The following is a 20,869-nucleotide window of genomic DNA, read 5'->3' as shown; positions in this document are numbered from 1 at the left end:
AATAAAATGGATTAAATAAAACCTTCTATCAGCCACAAATGTATGTATTTCAAACATGAATTTAGTATAACTGGACATAAATCTAGTATATTTTCTATATCCAGTTATACTAGATCTATGATTTAAAAAGTTAGTAAAATGGCGTAATTACGCCATTTTACTAAGGGCAAGAAAAAAAACAGCTGCTTTTCAATTTCGATTAATTTATTATAATGTGCGATGTTAAAATACGTTTATTACAATAAAGCATTGTTCAGGCGGCCGCCTCGTCGGAGCCCGCCGTCGGCGAACAGTCAACGCAAATGTTACAATTAATAATAATTAAAACATGTATAATATAATAATAAAGAGAGATTTCGTTCAGTACAATCAAATCGCCGCAACGCAGTGACTCTGATACAGAGTACTTATTTAGTTTATTTATTTATTAATAAGCACTATCTAATACGATAAGCTATAGGATGACGGACGGCAAGCTGCCGACAACCGTTGAAGTAGTCAATCCTTACACACACGTAGCAATAAATACGGCTGACATCTACAACCGTCAGGAGGCCTATAGCGAACATCCAAATTCACCTTATCCAAGTGCCCCGGACGCCAGGCAATCGCGATTGTTTAAGCTAAATTGAACTTTAGTCCCGCGTAAGTCCCTATTTGGCGAAGCTGACGGCTGTAGCCATCATTGGCGTCCTTGGCAAGACTTCCCGATGACGGCCACGGCCGACTGTGGCGGTCAGAAGGTTAATATTGAAAAGAGGAAGATAGATGTTCGCAGTAGTACCCCTGTACAGGAGCCCGCTCCATGCGAAGTAGGTAGCACCCGTTATAAGAAACCAAAAACATAGTCTACGATCTTCATGACAATGGACATAGGCAGTGCTAAAATGTAAACAATTTTAAGATATCCGCTCACAAACAAAAGAAATACGTACCTGATTTCAAATGAATCTAGTCCAGTTTTACTCTTTTTTTAATAAAAACAAATCTTTTACGCTTTTTATGAAATGCTATTTTTATTCGTAATGTAAAAACAAATTACTGTTAAATAGAAAAAGAGAAATCTGTGTAGAATTTATTGCACGGCTCATGATAAGTAATTCCTTTAAAACCTACCATGCCCGGTTGAAAACTAGGTCCTAACGTGGTTAGGACCAGATCCGTCCAGGGCCGCTAGGGTTGTCTCTCCACCACGTGTCGGTCCGTCAGGTTGCTATGGCAACCTGCAGGACTCACGGTAACGAGTCGCCCTTTTGGGCTGAGATTTCGGGCATTAAACAAGTTACTTAGTATTAACACTAATTAAAACAACTTCAAGATAAAAGTCCAAGGATCTATATTAGGTTAAACATTTAGCATTTTCGGTTCAGAGAGATGTTGGAATCAGTAGGTGCAGGCCTAAAGCATACATCCACTTCTTAGGCTGGTTTTAGTGTCGCGCTCACCGTCCGCACCGGACCAATATTCATAATTCAGGGAGCGTTTTAGAGTAAAACTGACGGATCCACATGAACATCATACAAATGATCGGTGCTGAGCGGTCCGCACGGTCAGCGCGACACTAAAACCAGCCTTAAGATTTTTGACAAAGCGTGTCATAAGTTCTGGTATACAAATAAATCATGTACGAACGAGTGGATCGCTATTTCATAAGTATAGAAAAACACAATCCAAGGAATTTTACCCTGATCCCATAAATACATTCCTTCTCAATCCACGGATACGAAGTACGCTACGGTACCGTTGTCATAACAAGCGTTTCACTCCACCCCCACCGCAATACCAAATCGGAACGCCAAAACAAAAGCAACGGAATGAATTATAACATTACTAAATTCTGTACACAACCATTTACACGTCGATCCCACATTGCATATGGATTTTAGTTCATTTGTTAGGCACAATAAAAATACTAGAGCACTATTTAGAACCACGAAAACAAGATATATTAGACCAAGAATAGTTTTCAAGTCTTATTGCTTTTGTACATTCGTCTTGTATTCGTGGTTCCTTAAGACCAGTCTAACGTACTCGAGAGAGTTTTAAGTAGTTATGAGTAAGGCTTAAACAAAAAATACCGAAAATAAGGCTATAACTTCATTATTTAAGAGGTTCTTCTCACTCAAATGCCTCTCTCGAATACACAACACCTATAAGTGCTTAATGTCGTGGTCTGATCGAAACACAATGACAATGATATGAATATAATTATTACAATTTAAACAACGATTAATAACAAGCAGAATAAGGCAGCACAATAAACGTACACCGTACAGTAGTCTCCGGCTTGAGGTGGCATATTTCACACTGACAATGTAATATTTATTTGAACTTGATCTGAAAAACTCAATTGAAACGTATGACATTAAAAATCGTATAACGACAAAGCACCAGCATTCTAATGCACCAAATTAAGTTGAAAAGAAATCGTTTTTAGATCAAGCTCTGGAAACCAACAGTTACTATGATTTCAATTGGAAACGTCCGCGCTGATCTTTGTACTTACCCAATCTCACATTTTAATACGAATATATCTACAATTTTTTCTTCTTCTAGAGAATTCTTTTTAACACGTTTTAATCTCACAAATCTACATTTATATCGTATATTTTATTTAAAGGATAATTAATTAATAAGAGAATGAAAAAAAAATTCTAGCATGTGATTTAAAAACTCAATCATATCGTAATTATTTTAGGCGCGTTAAAAAAGAATCCTCATTAAAGACTCCTAGAGATAGGCCATTAGATGAGTTAAATGCAATGAGTAAGTCACTTATGTTAAGAGGAAATATTTTCCATGAACGCACCAGAGAATCTACTCCGAAACTAGAACAATATTTTCTTTCTTTCTCGATAGCAAGAAAAGAGATAAAAACTATGTTTAAATTTCGGAATAAACACCTAGATCCCAAACCTAGTGAATTTAAATCTACAAAAGCCGCGATGAAATGAGATGATGACTTAGCAGTTTTTGTAGATAACTCTATACATTATACACTAGACCGCGAGTATTTAACCGATATCATTATATACACAGCGCGTTTGTGATGTGGCCGGTTTGTGCTTAAAACACTTACAGTAAACAGTCTATCATTTCAACAACGCGACGGCATCCGTTATGACAATGTACACTAACTTGCATAATACCGCTTATCTTCTAAAGCTTTGTAAAACCAACTTTGCAGCAATCTAAATAAGTTCTAAGGTCTATATTTGGAAGGCGCAGTTTATACGAGGTTTAGAAAATAAGCAATAGATATGCTAACGCCAAACTCGAATCTACTCACTCTCCCACTCACACTAAGTGCGAATGAAAAGGAGAGAATAATTGACGAAGACTCGATTTTGAAATTCATTCTAGGAAGATTCCTGTAACTCGACATTCAGAAATTAAATGGAAGATAGTTTAACAGGCCAGCTTACAAAATGGTAAAATCAGAAGGGACAATAACTGAAAACCCGAGAATCAATTTGACAGCTGAACTCAGTTTACGAAATTTACACAAATTAAATCCTGTTTAAATTATTTCTAAAAATCACATGAAAACACACACGTAAAAAATTTAATGACAAAAAAAAGATAAAAATATAACTAAGCTGTCAAACTGATCATAGGATGTTTTTTTACTGTCCGCCGAGTACAAATAATATTTATACACAATGGAACAGTTGCCCGCGGCGCCGGCGCAGACGCGGCCCGAGATCCGAGACGACATCCACAACGCATACTGGGAGACGCCATGTTGTCTGGGCGCTATGTTGTCTTCGGATTTATTATTATAATTATAGGCTTAGTTTGCATGATCCTACAAACAGCGTTTCGTTCTCTATCAACATTTGCTAGCCAAAAAACGACCTTTAGTTTTTAGAATTAGAATTTAATTCTGATTGCCATGACGATATATGATATGATGTCCGTGGAACTTGAAGCGATAACGTGGAACGGAGGTTAATTCCGACGAGATTATATGACAGTGTTTGTGAATATGGACTCCTAGTATATTTTGAGAGCTGAGCTGTATGAAGCTCCGAAAAGTTGTCGGGAATTTCTTACATTGCACGCCAAGAGTAATGTATTTCAAATTTCAATAAATTAATGGTGATTAATATGAGAATGTTCACTGTACTTTTTCTGTTAGGTATATTAGAGTACAATACAAAAATAAAATACAGTCAATAATTCATATACATGGTAATATTACTAATAGTAAAAATTACTTATAAATTTCGATTTAACACAAAGAAAACGAGCTGAATAGAAAAGACATTGACTTCAAGAAAAAAAGTCATTAATAATTATAAAAGAAACTCATTAACAAAAAAGCTGTCAGCTTCAGTCTCGATCAGTCCTATACAACCCGAACATGACTTGCCTTATTTAGTAGCTATTTGTAACGTTTTGTCAGAGAAGTCTTATAATTCTTTATAGAAAAATATTGATATATAGAATTCAAAGAATAAATAAATGATGCTGCAATAGATGTGTTACATATTGGGCAATCGTTTACTTTTATATCTCACGCAAACCTCTAGATATCAAAAACGCGTCCAAATTACTAACATCAACACTTTAAGGCCAGAGCACACCGGCTGCGTGTGCGCAGACGTGCGCGTGCCCTAAAGTGTTGAAGCCGTGCATGCACACGCCACGCAAGCGGTGTGTCGTCTCTCATAAGGGTCTGTATATTACAACGCGCACGTGCATGTCTACGCACACGCGTCCGGTGTGCACAGGCCTTTAACTAAACATAGGTCGTCCAGTTTTTTTACAATAACGTTTACAAGTAACTTTATCAATGATAACATTACCCACATTCTATAAATTGTAATGTTGTATTGTTGTTATAATGTGGTACGTCCCACAATAAAAAAGGAAAAATATATTTACATTACCCACATTGTTAACAAAAATTCCTAAATTTAACTGCAAAGACATAAGGTCCAGTCAGTTAAGATCGTTGCTGTTCCAACTAACCCAACCCGATCTGATCGCCGGCGCCGCAACTCCGTGCTACCGAGAGACACAAGTCGTCGAAAATTCCCAAGAGTTTGAATTCACTCGAAGGATATTTCAACGACCTATACACAGTCAAGGAATTTGATTTATGTACCATTTCATACCTTGTCAGTGATAGTCAATATGAAGGCCGCTAGTAGGGAATGCTCCCGGTACTGCTTTTGTATGGCCAGAACCGGGATTTCTCGATACCGATGCTGTTCTTGTATAAAGCCTGACTAGAAATATATGATCATTATCAAGAGGGCGCTGTTATTCTCATACACAGACAGGGACAGAGAGGGTTGACAGTTCAGTATAGTATGAAAAAATTAGTTCCAGTGAAATTCTGCAACATGGCGCGTGATCATATATTCCTGGCCAGGCTTTAGAAAACTAGAAGGCTTACCGCTAAATACGAAAATCTAATTATATTCTCTCGTTACTACTATTGCATATTCGAGCGATAGGCAGATAAAGAAATGTAGTTTTCCGCAGTATGACCTCAGTACCGGAGGATACCACTAGGGATATCATGTTATTGTCCCAATAACGAGGTACGAAATGGTACAGCAATCAAACTCTTAGAACGCACCATATAAACGGGCATTTCCACTTAAAAGTGTACCATTTACTTTATTTCGAAAATCCAACTTTTGGGTTATTTCTACTCGGAATCACGACTATCAATTTAAAAAGAAAAAAATGTCCCAAAAAAATAAATGACAGTTTTGTAACATACATTTTGTATACCGACCGTTACAAAACTGACACCCAAAATTTGTATGAAAAACTGAGGACACTTTTTTTCTTTGTCTCATTCAATAGTACTCGTGATTCTGAGTCTGAATAACCCAAAGGTTGATGGTTTTTAAAAAGTAAATGTTACCATTTTTTCTGAAAACCCCCAAACATCAGTGTGACATAACCGTGACGTGGCGTGGCGGGTGTAGATGGGTGGCGTCGTGTTCGCTAGTGGTGCGGCGGCTGCATGCGGCGGCTGATGTGCTCCTCCTGCTGCATCTTGGCGCGGAACTCGGCCACCAGGTCGCGCGACTGCGCCAGCACGGCCAGCTGCTCGTTCAGCAGCTCCTCCCATTGCGTTGCGTACGCTGAGGAATTCATTACATACGTTTTAAGTTACGGTTGACTTGTAGCCAAAAGTATGGTAATTAAGGTAGTAGTAGTTTGGATATGGCTGAACGTTTTAGAACTGTCCTAATTAAACTATGGAAGTGTTAAGTCAAATTGTATATGCATACTTATACATGAATGTTATTTACCTTATTAGCATAATAAAAGGTAAATTTTATTAAAGTTACTGTTTAAAACTGCCCTCCAAATTAGTAATGATATTTGTAATGTCATGTGATGTTTAATAATTAATCATTTTACTTTTGCCGCATGTCAAACGAAAAAGCATTTTTAATAAGCATTATTTACGTGCGGAACGTATGTAAAAAAAAAACAAAGCAGACTAAAGCAAAACAAAAAACATACCATTACACTTTTTAGTTATAAATATTATTTAAGTATCACAGTTTTAGCCGTTAAATATTATCCAGTAAGTAACAATAGTAACACAATATCAAAAATTACGAAAGTTATGTATAAAGTTAGACCAAGATAAGTCTGCAACGATTTTGATAGCACACGCAGTGCAAGTGTTATTTATACGTCATAATTTCATAGAAGTTTGACGTTTAAAATAACACTTGCACTGCGTGTGTTATCAAAATCGTTGCAGACATATTTTGGTCTAACTCTACCTTAATTTTTAACACAAACAAAGGAACACTAAAAACGTATGGCAAGGTACAGAGTTGTCTACTTCAGCTGTCAAAATTGTGTCCACAGAATTTGGTTTTACTTTACGCTTCTAGTACTTCTTTTGCAAAAAAAATATAGCCGGTATGAGCTTCAGCGTTGGCGTTACTCTCCGAAGCAATGACCGCGCGAATGAAGTTTGTTAAATTTTGACTAATGAATAGACATCGGTTTGCGGACAAAACATAGTAGATTGTACAATAAGGGCATAAAGCGATTCATTTTTATCCGAGCTACTATAGTCCAGGATAAAAATGGACAGTTATACCTGAGTTATACACTCTGCTTTGATTGCGAGTAAAATATACGAAAATATCCAATATTGTAGATCATTTTATTGTATTTATTCAAGACTAAAGAAATTTGTACTCGGGCCAGTCAGGGCTGGCAGTTTGTATGGCAGATGCAGGACTTTATTGCCAAGCCAATACGGGTCGTAATAGATGATTTTACTTTATGCACTAGAGCTTAAAAAGCGATTTTATGTCTCTACGTACGACTTAAAGTCGAACTTTACGAGCATGAGAAGTGGAAAATATATTAACCTTTTAACCGCTTAGGGCCACTTGCACCATTCCACTAACCAGCTAAACCTGGCGTTACCATGGTAACCAGTACAATTTAACACTGGGTTAACGGGTTAACCGCTTAACCCCGGGTTAGTGGGATGGTGCAAGGGGGCCTTAGAATTTTTCATCGAGCGTGCTCGTGTGGCCGCCGATACGAAGTTATACGAAGTTTTGTCTTATTTATCAGATTGCGGCGAAATGAGCCGGATATTGTATGTCTTATATATCAGACTACGGCGGTTAAAAGGTTAAATTTGTATTTTTGCTATTATATTAAAGTAGTATAGGAATCTGAATTTAGTATCTTCATTTTTTTTCTATTTAAATGAAATTAAAAGCTCTTTAGAACAGCTGATTTATTTCTAGGTGATGTTTTTAATATCATTTTGCCAACCGACGAAGTGGAATCGAGTGAATCTAATAAAATTTAATCCATTTCCTATCATTCAAAATTGTTTGTGTTCCGGCAACAGGCTGTTTTTAGAATTTTTTTGAAATTTTCTTGATAATATTCGATCGTTGAATCAATATATAAGATTGTTATAGAGTCGGGGTCCGCAAACGTCTGTCTCGTTAATGGGCATGGATCGTTCTCGTGCAGACCTAGCTTCAACCGTCGGTTTCGTGCGCCAATGCCGAGACTCGAACCCGTACTCGTGGGCCGCAGGCGTTTGCGGGCCAAGTACGAGCGCTCTGCAACACCACCAGTGCACACTACACATGCTTACACATACACAGGACTAGATGCAACACATACAAGCGCAGTACGTAACATCGCCGCCTGAAGACACATCAGAATTTCATTTGAATGCTGGTCATGCGGCACGCGTACGTCGATTCACGAAAGCTGGCGCGAATGGAATGAACGAAATTTTAATTGTATGAATGGTACCTGTATCGGTATACAATACAGAGGGAGGTTTTGGGATTATACTGAGCAACTTTTACTATGGGACCAACCACGAAATCACGAAAAAAAAATTTACCCTTCCATAGAAATGGACCAGCCAAAATGTATGAAACAGCCAAATTTTTTTTCGCGATTTCGGGGTTGGTAAAGGTTGCTCAGTATAATCCCAAAACCTCTCTGGCAACGGGACTGCACTTATTTTTTTGCCACCGTGTTTAGTCAGAGACCCTGACTCGGAGCCACCATTTTATTGGTTAATGTCGTAGACATTTTCATCCGCTCATTCATTCCATTCGTGCCAGCTCTTGTGAATCGACCCGTAAATATGAGGGCTCACTGTCTACACTTTACAGTGGTATCCGGAATTATATTCGGAAATCGACATTTATCCTCGCCAAGTGAAGAGAGTGGCGTAACATAGAAGGGCTTTCGAATTGGACGCCAGCGGATAGCGAAACAACGAGGTCGTTCACACATTGAACAAAATCAAATGGGAGAACTGCCTTAAATGTTTGCTCGTCGCTCCGTTCGCTAGCGTTAACCGCAGGTTATTAATGCACGTGTAACTGACAATGCCTGTCGTTTTCTAACCTATCATAATTGAAGCTTACCGTCCTGGTCGTAGTCGACGGCCCTGGTGAGCTGCAGCAGCTGCAGGCAGCGCTGCTGCGCGTGCTGCATGTAGTCGGAGATGGCCTTGTGGTTGTCCAGCACCTCGTCCTCGGCTTGCTGCAGCTCGGAGATGGCCTCGTGGAAGGTGTACATCTCGGCGGACATGTCCCCCTCCTGGATTATAATTAGCTGTGGTGAGGTGTAGGTACAAGTTTGAGGTTACGGGTGCGGCGCGCCCATGAAAATAACTTAACAAAAAATTCAGCGCGCGTTTTTCGTACACATTTTATGTTCAATGAGAAATTAAGCTAATAATGTTTTGTTTTGGTGTTATTTGGTCGGGATACAAAGTCAGGAATGACGTTACATACGAGTACAAGGTTCTTTTGTGTCTAGCCATACTTTGCAAAATGAATATGTAGTCAGCTGCAGAGAAAGGTACACCCCCCCCCCCCCCTCTGCATACAAAGTTCTGTAAATTAGTATGGACGTGGGGTAGCTTTTCTCTGCAGGGACCTATACTCAAAAACTTTTACTTTGCGCGAATCCCAAAATAGTAAGAAAAAAATCAGCGGTTTTATAAAATGCATGGAAATACGATTCTTATAAATGTAGGTATAGTTTTGTCCATGTAGGAAACATAGTTTCTTGCCTAAACCGCTTCTCGTAACAGGGACAGTACTATCGGGGCCTCCCGCATAATAAAATACAAGCTAATACTACTCGTGATTTAACATGAATGATTTAGAATAGGTCCTGGGCGGTAACACAGTAACACAGAGCATAGTGGACATACGTTGAGTGAGCGCAGCTGCGCCAGGTCGCCGTGCTCGGGCTCCATGTCCACGTCGGCGTCCGCGTCCGCGTCCGCGTCCGCGGCGCCGGCCGGGGACTCCGCGCGCTGCCGCGACGCGTCCGACGTTCCCAGCTCTTTCACTCTGAAATAGTACATTATTGTCGAGGCTCGGAAGTAGCTACTTGCTGGCTGAGGATTCGTTTTAAACGGACGACCTTGGGAGTCCGTGTAATTGAATCCGAAGCCAGCAAGTAGCCTTCCAGCCGAGTCACATATAGTGCTTTTCCCAAAAATGGCGCAATAAACACAAATATAATAGAAATATTTTACAGAAGCAACGTTATTATGTATATATTTTCACAAAAAAAAAGTAAAAAGATTTGCTTTGCCGCCGTTTTATTTTTTAAATTAAAAATAGAAGTGTATTTTTCTGCTGAAAATACGCCAACCTATTTGAGACACCTAAATAGTCGCGGTACCCACATTACAATAATAAGTACTGATCATCTGTTTGGCTGTTTAATGGACCTATGCCTTCATTTGATATGGCCACTTCAACTTTTAAAAAGTTTGGAACTTGACAAATAATGGAATTTGTATGCAACATTGCAGTCCCGAAATCGAGACTGCAATGTTTTTAACTTTTTAATTTTTTGACGGACCATAAACTACGCACTTCGCGACCTACTTTTTAACCGGCAACGTCGACTTTGCCGTTCATTTTTGAGAAAAATACATTATTTTATTATTATTCGAACGATAAGTGCGATCTGCGCAATCAAAAGAGAAAAGTCAAAAGAGTTAATCCCGGTCTTGCTTTTATTTCCCGGCGATTTAAACCACCCCCTGAATACTGATATTGCAGGTGCGTATTTTAATTACTAAACCGTTTCAGACTTCCTTTGCATTGGACCATTCGCGTAACGTCGTCAAACGATTATATTAGCTTACCCTAAAAGGTACTAAAATCCGATTGTAACTCCAAAAATATATCTTCCCTGCCAGTATACCGTAGCGTATTCGACGAGTGTTCGCAAGAGTTGAGCGCGAGCGACACCATAGCGATCATGCCTAGCGCCCTAATTCACTCTTTGAGAGCGAGTAGGGATTTGTTGATTTAAAGTATTACCTGTCAGCATATCGTAGCGTATTCAACGAGTGTTCACAGGAATTAAGCGCCGGTGACACCATGGCTATCATACAAGTACGCGACTTGTCGCCGATGAAGCTGTCCCGCAACACTTGCGTCAGTTTCGACGCTCGGAACGGTAAGTGGCTGCCTTTCATGCCTAGCGCCCTAATGCACTCTTTGAGAGCGAGTAGGGATTTGTTGATTTCGGCGCCTTCCATTCCTGGAAACAAAAAATAATACATACAGTCAACACTCGAGGACAAAATAACAGTTTCTTTATTTTTACTGTATGTTTTTTATCATCAAATAATATTGGTTTCAGAACAGGAGTTTGAGTTTTTTTATTCAGTTGCTTAGTCGAATGACTATTGTTATAGAATGAGTCAATTAAAACTTAAATCATGTATCGCGTAATTTTTCGTCGAAACTTCCCACCAAGACCAAGATGGCTAAGGACTATTTTTTTTTTTTAAATTGGAACTAAATTTAATCAAGCAGGTACGTCTGCGAGCGACTACGCAATTTATCCGGTTTGCATGTCCAATGTCTTTTCTCTTTCACTCTTATAAATATCGGTATTTCGCCATAGCCTCCTTGCTATGATGCCCACATGATGCTATAACCCGACCATGACCCTCGAGTAGGACAATTGTTTTTCGAGAGGAATTAAACGATCTATGCCAGTGAAAGCGAATCAATCAAAAGCCAACTCACCCCGTGTCTGCATGTCGAACGGCTGGTCGGTACCGACACTCTCCAACGGCGAGGTGATGCTGTAGTGGCTGCTACGAGGGTTTTTAGCACACAAATCGACAGTTTTTTACACGTTTTGGGTTTATCACGACGAACGAGCTTGCGCCTACGAGAATGAGCGGCCATCGAATCGGTGATAAAGACAAAGCATGGCACTATATTCTCTTTCCTCTTATAGGAATCGCAATAAGACTATCTTTCTCCATCAAAGAGTGTCGGGCCCTTGAGGTAGAGGAGGTAGAGGTTCCGGTAGTCCGGTACTCACTGGTCTGCCGGTTGGCGGAGGAGGTGTCGGCGCCGCGCTCGTTGCCGGCGAGGTCGATGAGCGAGAACTTGCCGTGCACGCGGTGCATGCCCGGCGACCGCACCACGATCTGGAACACGGCGTGCGACCGCGACGAGTTCGAGTTCGCCGACGTCTGCAACACGCAAACACACAACCACACACTGACACACTGCTCACATATACACAAACACCAAACTAAAATATCAAACACGAAAATAATCGAAGCTCGCCCCCGCCTTCACTCGAGCGCACAAAGAAAACTCAAAATCGTCAATAAACAGTAAGACCAAAGATAGATATAACTCCGTAATAGATGGATACAGTCTAAGGAAAAAACATACCTCGAAAATCAAGAAAATTTGATTCTCGTTCAGAGGGCGCTACTAGTTTTGGCCTACAGTCGTATAGATGGCGTTGACGGTTTCGTTTGTTATTTAACAATTTTAACGCATATCAGTGAAAGAACATGGGTCAAAATCATAAAAATAATTAATGCAAATAAAAAAAAACATTTATCTATATTTAAATACATTCTATCGTATTTTTATAAATCTTCATTTTTAGTTTTAAAGTGTGTCGACAGATGGCAGTGAATTTACTGGAGTTACAAAATTTACTATGACAGTACCGCTCTAGTATAAGTTACTCTATGGTAAGACGGAACCGCGAGATCCACACGTACCCGTAAAAATAATCACACTTCACGTTCATTATACCCGTGAGATATCCTACTAACACAGCCAGTTTATAACCTGGATTTTATCCCAGCGTAGTCAATCCCATGAGGTTTTTTAGTACACGAGTTCTAGACAAAATCTCAGGCAGAGGCTATATTTAACCAACCAACTTTTATTAATTAATTAAACCTCGACTACCTCCCTACGATCCTACCTGTCCAGAGGTCCTGGCGGCGTTCCCGTGCTGAATAAGCTTGAGCACTTCGTCCACGTTGTCCACCACCTTCTCCGTGAGTCCAACGATCTGAACTTGCTGCTTGCCGTCTTCCAGTACTCGCAATTTTGCCTTGTCCGCTAGCAAGTCGAAAACCTGCAATTTAAAAATAGATTAAGAAATATTTGTCGCTAAGTTATTCCTAAATCTGGTATGAGTGCAGACAGTTTTTTTTAATCTCACGATGCATTCTTTCGTATCCGTATCCTCAGCAACATTTCAGTTCACTTTCTAAAACGGAACTCACTTACGATTTCCTCTCTATTCAAAAGCGCTACTCTTTCATTGTGGGCTGCTCCTAATTTTGAATTCTAATAATAAAATAAATTCATATTACGCTCTTCGTAACGTTTTGTCTTTCTGACCTTCGCGTGTACAGCTTCGTGAGTGAATGTTATCTTGAGGAGAGTATATCACGTAATAGGCGGCGGATAATATGAGGCTGTGACTTTACTTACGTGAACACTCTTGCAATCCTTGGACCGACCATCAACACCATCTAGAGAGGATCAAGTGTTACCTTGCCGGAGGATATCTCGAAGATGGCGGAGAACAAGATGTTTAGAGATTTGTACTTGAGTGAAGCGAGGTGACGCCAACTCTCAGCAGGCCTTGCCTAAAAAATCTAGAAAAATGAAAGGTTACCTTGCCGGAGTAGATCTCGAAGAAGGAAGCGGACACTATGAGGTTTAGGGGCTTGTACTTGTGCGACTTGAGGTACGCGAACACGTCGCGCGCCGCCATCGCGTAGATACCCTTTTTGCAGTCCTGTGTCTTGCCCTACAAAAATGAATACTTTGGGTTGAATTCCTTCACATTTATGTACCACTGAAAACTAAATCGTCCCTTTAGTATCTTGCTAAAAATGTAGGGTTAGTAAATAGGTGTATGGTACCTGGAAATCTCCACCCATGGTGTGTGTTTTTCCAGAGCCCGTCTGTCCGTAGGCAAAACACGTCGCCATACCGCCCTCGAATATCGTCTGCACTAACGGCTTTGCCGTATATCTGAAAAAGAGACGAAGTTTTGTTTTTTCAATGAAATAAATTATCAGATGGTAAGAATTCGGTATCGTTGTGTATCATTAAAATATACACACAAAATACGAATAAAAATGATATGCCCTTCACACCGCTTTTTAATGTTCTTTCTCCACAACTTCTCAAGATTTAAATTTAGTAGATTCAGACCATTGTTAACGCCACAAATAGCGTCGCCTGAATATCTCTATTCAGAGAAGTTATATTTCGGGTAATCTTCAGACTATTAAAAATAATCATGTTTATTCCGAATAAGGTATTCCTTAGGAGGGCATTTAATACTAACTTGTAGACGATCTCGTTAGTGCAGTTGTCGTCGAACGCGTAGTCGAAACGGAACTTCTGGTTCTCGAGGTACTTGGTGAGGTCCACCTTATTCTTGGGCTCGTGGACGATCATCTGGTCGCGTGTGGGCACACTGATCACGTCCACCTGAAACAATTACGTGATCATCAATATACACAATCAACCACTGTAAAAGATCCAGCAGAACAAATCATCTTATATTTTTCTACTTATTAAGGTTGGGAAGAAAAAAACACATACGTAGACAATTGTACCTTGATTGTACTTGTTGTACCTTTGTACGTAGTGACGGAGGCTAAGACTTTTTGTAGCCAATCGCTCTCCGAAAAGTTTTTGTAGCAAATCGCTCTCCGGAAAGCCCCGAGGAGATTAGAATAGAATAATGTTTATTCAGGCAGATTGAAGTCATAACATTGTGTCCGTTGGGGCAATAAAGACCGATGAAGACACTGGCGACCTGGAGGTCTTCGACAGGCTCGTTGCTATGCTGAGAAGCTAATGGGACTTATTCTTACCTATACCTACAGACTGATAAGATTGCTAAGATGTACTGACCTCTTTCTTCGTAAGCTCCTTCTTGTTGAGTGGCCTCTTGCGCACGCACACGGTGATCTGGTGGTCTTCGACAGGTTCGTTGCCGGTGAGCGGCCTGAACTCGATGCTCTGCTGGTATTCGCGGATCATCGCCAGGAACTCCCAGTTGGGGTTGCCGGGGTCCATGTTCATTAGGGCTTCCTGTAAGACAATTAAACATATGGGTCCACACTTATACAAAAGGAATTGGAATCGTGACTATCGTGAGGTCTTTGTTTCTCGAAAATATCGATGCCGTATTCGACGTAAGAATATTTATAAGTTGTACGCGTTTTGGTACATCAATCGGGGTCGGGGGGTCAATCGGGGATATTGCCGGTAAACAGCTTCAGATTTTTTTACCGCGATCCTTACGAGCAAGCTAAACTCCGCCTCATTTAGGATTCTTTATCTTAATAATGAAACGGGTAAAAACAAGTAATGAGACAAACAATAGATAGTAAGGACAGTTTATTAGTTGTTGTTGTTTAGACTAAGCTTCGTCTCCCCGTAAAGATAAGAAATTTTGCAAATGCCGGTCGTCACGAAGACAATGCACAACAATAAACTTTACCTGAGCTAACCTTTTCTTTTCAACACCCACATTTTTAAGTGCCATGCTATTGTTCATAACTTTTATGATATCGCCTGACCGTCTGCAAGACATGTAAACATTTTTTGCCCTTAACACGTTCACTGCGAAGCTGCATTTTGTGAACTCGCTGTCAGTGCGTTACAACCCATGAAAGTCCTGTATTGAACTTTCTCGCTGTGCGGTACAAGTCAAATACAGCCTGTATGAAGGGGTTTATATTTTACCTAAAATATTTTTACTAAATATATACTTATTAAATTTAATTATGACAATGTTTAGTCTAATAACTAATCTACCTTATATTACCTTCGCCGAAGTTGATGACTGTTGGTTGAGCTTTTATAGACGAATTAATTAACAGGTCAGAATTGACTTTTAACGCACAGCCAGGACGGGCACAGGTAAAAGTGTCGATGATTCAGTAGTGATGGGAAAGATAAACAAACAAATATATCGATTCAATTAGCCTCATGCATGAAGTTTATATTTGAACGAAATATGTTTTATTCGGATGTTTGTTACCGTTATATCATGTTACAAATGCATTTCCGTTTTTAAATTACCATTTAATTACTTAAAATAATAAATAAAAAGTACAAAAATTTGCCCGCGAAAAGCTAGTGAGCGAAACGCTCGAAACGCCACGTTTTTATCATTTCCGGTGTTCCAACGATATAAATTATGAATCCAAAAATAAAAATAAATTCATGCATGGAGCTAATTTATGCATTTTTGTATATAAGATTGTTTTCGTCTTTGAAGGAAACTTGTCAACGACTCAGTAAAGTCCCCTTAGACTCAGTAAGGTTCCCTTTATTACTAAGGGGCTGCATTGTATACAACCCAGGCGTTTACAAGTCCCAAATAAAATGCTCATCATTAATTTTCTGTATCATTGTAATCCTCTTTTTAAGATCGAATAATATGCAGTCATTTGGTCATTAGAATCATAATATACAAACTTGTGTATTGATAACAGAGTAACAACACTAATGCGCACTGCCCTAATGTTCCGCACTGAATAGCAAAAGTTTTATTCTGGTGCGCACAGGTCTTACGTGACCTGTTAATTAATTTATATTATAACGGGTAGAATGTTAAATGACTACCATAGATGTATACTTGACTATATAAAACAATTAAAATATCACAACATTATCGCCTTCGCACCAGGGGGATGTTAATACGTATTTCGGTCGCCGCACCAGGCGAAAGTTCAGTACAGGGTCAAAATGACCTGTTTCGCAGTGAACGTGTTAAGGTGGTTCACCGGGATGTCCGCGATTGTACCTTCTGCTCCTTAAGCTCAGCCTGCCGCTGACGTCGCTTCCCTCGGTTCTCCTTGAGCCGCACCACCTCCTTGACAACATTGGACCGTCGCGCGGCATCGATGACGGTGGCGTATGACACATTCACGTTGACAGCAACCGCAGCAACTTTAGACCGTCTCAAATCTCAATGCGCACAGATGCTGTATGACAGTACCTTCTCCTCCTTAAGCTCAGCCTGCCGCTGACGCCGCTTCTCGCGATTCTCCTTGAGCCGCTCGACCTCCTTAACAACATTGGACCGCCGGACGGCGCCGCTGGCGACGGCGTGTGGCACGTTCACAGTGCTGGACGCCGCACCGGCGCCCGTGTTGCCACGAGTTAGGCCGCTCGTCGTGTTTGATGCGTTGAACTGCAAACAAAGAGTGTGTTATGGAATAGAACTAATCCAGGGTTGGTAATCATGGTAGGTCCGTGTCCGACTGGACTAAAATTTGAACGCCACACATCATGTGCGACGCGTCATCGTGAACATTGTCTGCACGAAGGTTAGTATTGGACTGTAGCCGCGCGCGACAGTTGACATATTTGGCGGTCAAAGGGTTGATAGATGAATTAAATTAATAAGATAGTGAAATTATATGAAGTGTGGGTCTATTTTTATTGCGGACAAATAATAATTACCGTAATTTAATCATACATATCGATACCTAAACTACAATTTCGATTTTGCGAATATATCCGTCACTGTCATAATCCTAATGAACTCTAGTGGAACTATTTCTAGAACTAACTAATGTCCAAAACAAGAATGTAGGGGTGAAACCTCTTTGTTATTCTTGCGGGAAGTTAAGTTGGCAGGTAAAGCCGGCACCACGGAGGCGACGCTACCGGTGCGCGAGTTGCATGACATCGGTGCCTGCTAGGATTAGAACAAACCTTGGGAAGGGAACTGGACGCGGAAAATATGTACTTGATGAAATATACTTGTTATATGTACTTGGTCAAATGTTACAAATGACGTCATTAATTAGAAATAAAAACTATTAATGGGTTAAGCCGCCAGATATTTTTAAATACAGAAAGAATTCCTCGCCTTTCAATTCAACGCCTTTGGGAACATTGTTGCCTACTCAACCAATTGCCCCCTTTCCTGCATCTGGGGCGTAGGTATTTGTTGGGTTTGTCATTCCTTATTCGGAATTCCACAAACCTCCTACATTAATAAAATGTACGGACGTAGTATGCCGCATACAGTACATAGGAAACACTGGCTTGACAGCGTTTATAAGGTGATATACGAGCTAGGTCATTCGCCTTCCACTGACTAATAGAATCAATTCGCACCAAGTCAGATTTATTTACGGCGCTCCATTCATAACTTATTATAAAACATGGTTTTACATGGGTTCTTAATACCAAAAAAAAACTAAAAATATGGGCAATAAATACCAGCTTGTAATAATTTTCGGTCTGTGTCGTACGTCTTGTGCTCTGTAAATTACAAAGCATTAAACAAAACTAAACCTTACTCATCTACATATAGGCTCACCTGTTGCGTGACTCTGGATGCATTAGGCACAGGTGCAGGCGTCTGCGCGGGGGGCGGCACGTTCTCTGCCCCCCGCCGCCCCGTAGTGTCGCCGCCGTGTCCGTTCGTGTAGCCGGGCGCATTTGACATGCGCACCTGATTGTTGCGCGTCGCTCGCGATGACGCTGGAAAATGAGCCGTGTTACTTTATGATGAGGGGACAAAATAACATCAATCTTAGACCTCCTCTATCACACAATAATCGCCATTTGTTTGCAATACGCTCGTGTGATGAACTGATGAGGGTAGACCAAATGTTAGAAAATGAAGTACATTAATAAGAAATTTGGAACCGTTATTTTGAGAAGCTCTTACAGATGTCACCATCCGATAGATTGTCCCTGGTTGCTTTTAATTGTCGTTCAGTTGTAGTTTTTATTTTTTTAATGGCTTATATCAACAATCAATCGTGGTTAGACACCCAGAGCGCTTCAATTAAACTAACTAAAAATAATCAGGGTCTGTCAGAGAGAATTCAAGATCATACGAAAAATAAAATGCTACATTTAGGCGACTACACTGTATTGTCCATGAATCATCTACAATTCTACACTAAGCCTAAAAATAATCGCTAACGCAAGGGTGCAAAGGCCGCCCTACGAAACCGTGCTACAAGCTGTGTCCCTTACGTGTTGCGCGTTGCGGGCTGTGTTGCTCCGTTGCGGGCTCTGTCGAGTGCTTGGGCGAGTCCACGAAAGCCTCCTTCGGGCCATCGCTCTCTGCCGAGACGGACGCCACGCGCCGTCGGCATCTCAGCCATGAGCAGCACATTGTTCTTTATTGAGATTTATTTGGCATTCTTTGACTAAGCTGGGATATTATTTAGGTTTACTCCTTAAACTGCTAGCTCATTTATAAACCTAGAACAATTACCTATGCAAGCTAAGGTGTAATTTAATCTGCAATACCCGTAAAATATTTGCATCGGTGGAATTCTGCCTTATTACCACAATTGGATTGGTGTAAAACACATTTTAGATTGTCCCAAACACATTTATTCGATTGACCCAAAGCAGTTTGTCGGTTTCCAAAGACCTTTAATAATTTGCATTAACAGTTATTAACACAGTTTCGTTAAAACAGTTTAAGGAATAAACCACTTTTATATTGCCCGAACCTAAATCCGAAAGATCAAGTGACATGTGAACCGAGAGACGAATCGTTTGAGACTCGTTGCGTTGGCGCAGCGGTGCGCCATATTAGGATCTGTTTCCGTCAAGGCAATGAACCATGACGCATGCGCGAAGGTAAAGTTGCTCCACACGCAATTCAACAATATCTAGATCGAGGAGAAAAAAGACGATCGCTTTTCTGAACAAGAAAATTGAGAAACCAACCGCAACTAATCACACGGTTTCGAGGAAACTAATTATTTGTTTAATTAATGACCGCAAAACTATAGCAAAATGTAAGCTAATGTAATGTTATAAAAGCGAAAGTGAGTTGGTTTTGCCTTCGGCGTCAACCGACACCCACCCGAGTGCAGACATTTGCATACCTTCATATTGTTTAATGGCCGCAGAATGACATAGACTTCACTTTTTGCATGTATACTTCGAAAAGAAACTATTACTGGATTAATCTAGGAATAAACTTTCCATTAGGAATACGATCGCGTGCAAAAAGCAGTCAGCTGAGATAAAAGATATACTTATATGTATATGTAGGTATAATAATTCTATTGGTTTGATTCATCAGATCATTGGTTCCAATAAAACAATACCTATATTTAAGTAGTTCACATAAAAAAACATCGATTTACAGAGTAAGAATGTATAAATCGCAAGCAGCGAATGCCCAGGTGATCATAACAGTGTAGGAACGCGATAGCGGCATTGATCGAAAAACTTCAAAAAGCTAATGGACACTTCTTGGAAAAGAGGGCGATAATAAAGTTCACTAGCCTTGACACAAGAGCAAGTCGAATGTTTAGCAGCCAGTAAAAACTTTTATTCTACAAGAAAGCCGTATTTTTATATAGAAAGAAGTACCAGTCAAAACGAGCTCTCTACAAAGGCAAAGCTTATCCATCACATTGCGAAAATTTCCTTGTCCTCATTCTATTAAATTGATCAACCCTAGTAGTAGTAAGCAGATATATCACAGTTGCAGCAAGGACCGTAGGATGCGTTAAACCGTCTTCTACCAAAGAAGAAAACTCAATGCAACTTAGATCATTGGTTTTCAAAGTAACGGACATATCACGAGTGCCAAGAACGCGCAGGTACCCCTCCATAACACACAGATTCAATTTGGAAACCATTATCCGAGATGCTTACAAAAATAAAACTCAATCCGAAAAACAACTGACACTGACACAAACACAACTGCACTACAACACAGATGTATTACAAAAGCGCCAGTTGCCTTCGTCTAAGTAAAATTGGAAAATAATTGTCGCCCCTTTGGCGTCTTTTGTCCTGATGAAAAATGGACGCGGTGACGTCACATGATTCAAATAGACGGGTCGATGGTGATTGATTGAGCTGAACTTGGTCTAGCGGCTGAATTTGTAATGGACTAACAAACGGATTACGGCGTACAATGATATCGCAATATCGTCTTCAATTATAAAGTGGAAGGTTCCTAATTAGATTAATGTGAACATTGTTTCACTTTTAAGATTTAAATAATTTATTGGTGACTATTGTTCAGATTCCTC

At 40.1% G+C, this 20,869-nt stretch overlaps 2 protein-coding genes across 8 annotated transcripts in view; one reads left to right on the top strand and one right to left on the bottom strand.

The window, feature by feature from the left end:
- The window catches only part of LOC134755685 (5-demethoxyubiquinone hydroxylase, mitochondrial), a 194,536-nt gene that overhangs the window by 70,313 nt on the left and 103,354 nt on the right, over positions 1-20,869 (top strand). The window lies entirely within an intron of this gene.
- LOC134755641 (kinesin-like protein Klp10A) overlaps positions 187-20,869 on the bottom strand; it is a 73,697-nt gene continuing 53,014 nt past the window's right edge. For 2 of the 7 annotated variants that reach the window (XM_063692161.1, XM_063692166.1), the window contains 14 exons: positions 18,169-18,332; positions 17,443-17,538; positions 16,834-17,028; positions 14,736-14,915; positions 14,161-14,306; positions 13,730-13,841; positions 13,480-13,614; positions 12,775-12,930; positions 11,863-12,016; positions 10,842-11,064; positions 9,713-9,854; positions 8,916-9,090; positions 7,998-8,087; positions 187-6,110 (listed from right to left, as the gene is read on the bottom strand). In XM_063692161.1, the coding sequence (XP_063548231.1) occupies positions 5,971-6,110; positions 7,998-8,087; positions 8,916-9,090; positions 9,713-9,854; positions 10,842-11,064; positions 11,863-12,016; positions 12,775-12,930; positions 13,480-13,614; positions 13,730-13,841; positions 14,161-14,306; positions 14,736-14,915; positions 16,834-17,028; positions 17,443-17,538; positions 18,169-18,332 (2,108 nt within the window). In that variant the 3' untranslated portion in view covers positions 187-5,970. Of the gene's footprint in view, positions 6,111-7,997; positions 8,088-8,915; positions 9,091-9,712; positions 9,855-10,841; positions 11,065-11,862; positions 12,017-12,774; positions 12,931-13,479; positions 13,615-13,729; positions 13,842-14,160; positions 14,307-14,735; positions 14,916-16,833; positions 17,029-17,442; positions 17,539-18,168; positions 18,333-18,836; positions 19,050-20,869 lie in introns of those variants that run through there. The other 5 variants (XM_063692163.1, XM_063692160.1, XM_063692165.1 and 2 more) reach the window with 3 other exon arrangements.

The sequence above is a fragment of the Cydia strobilella genome, chromosome 3 (assembly GCF_947568885.1).
Source record: "Cydia strobilella chromosome 3, ilCydStro3.1, whole genome shotgun sequence".
NCBI classification, from domain to species: Eukaryota; Metazoa; Arthropoda; class Insecta; order Lepidoptera; family Tortricidae; genus Cydia; species Cydia strobilella.
The sequence above is the reverse complement of the archived record's forward strand: the minus strand, read 5'-3'. Positions and strand labels throughout refer to the sequence as shown.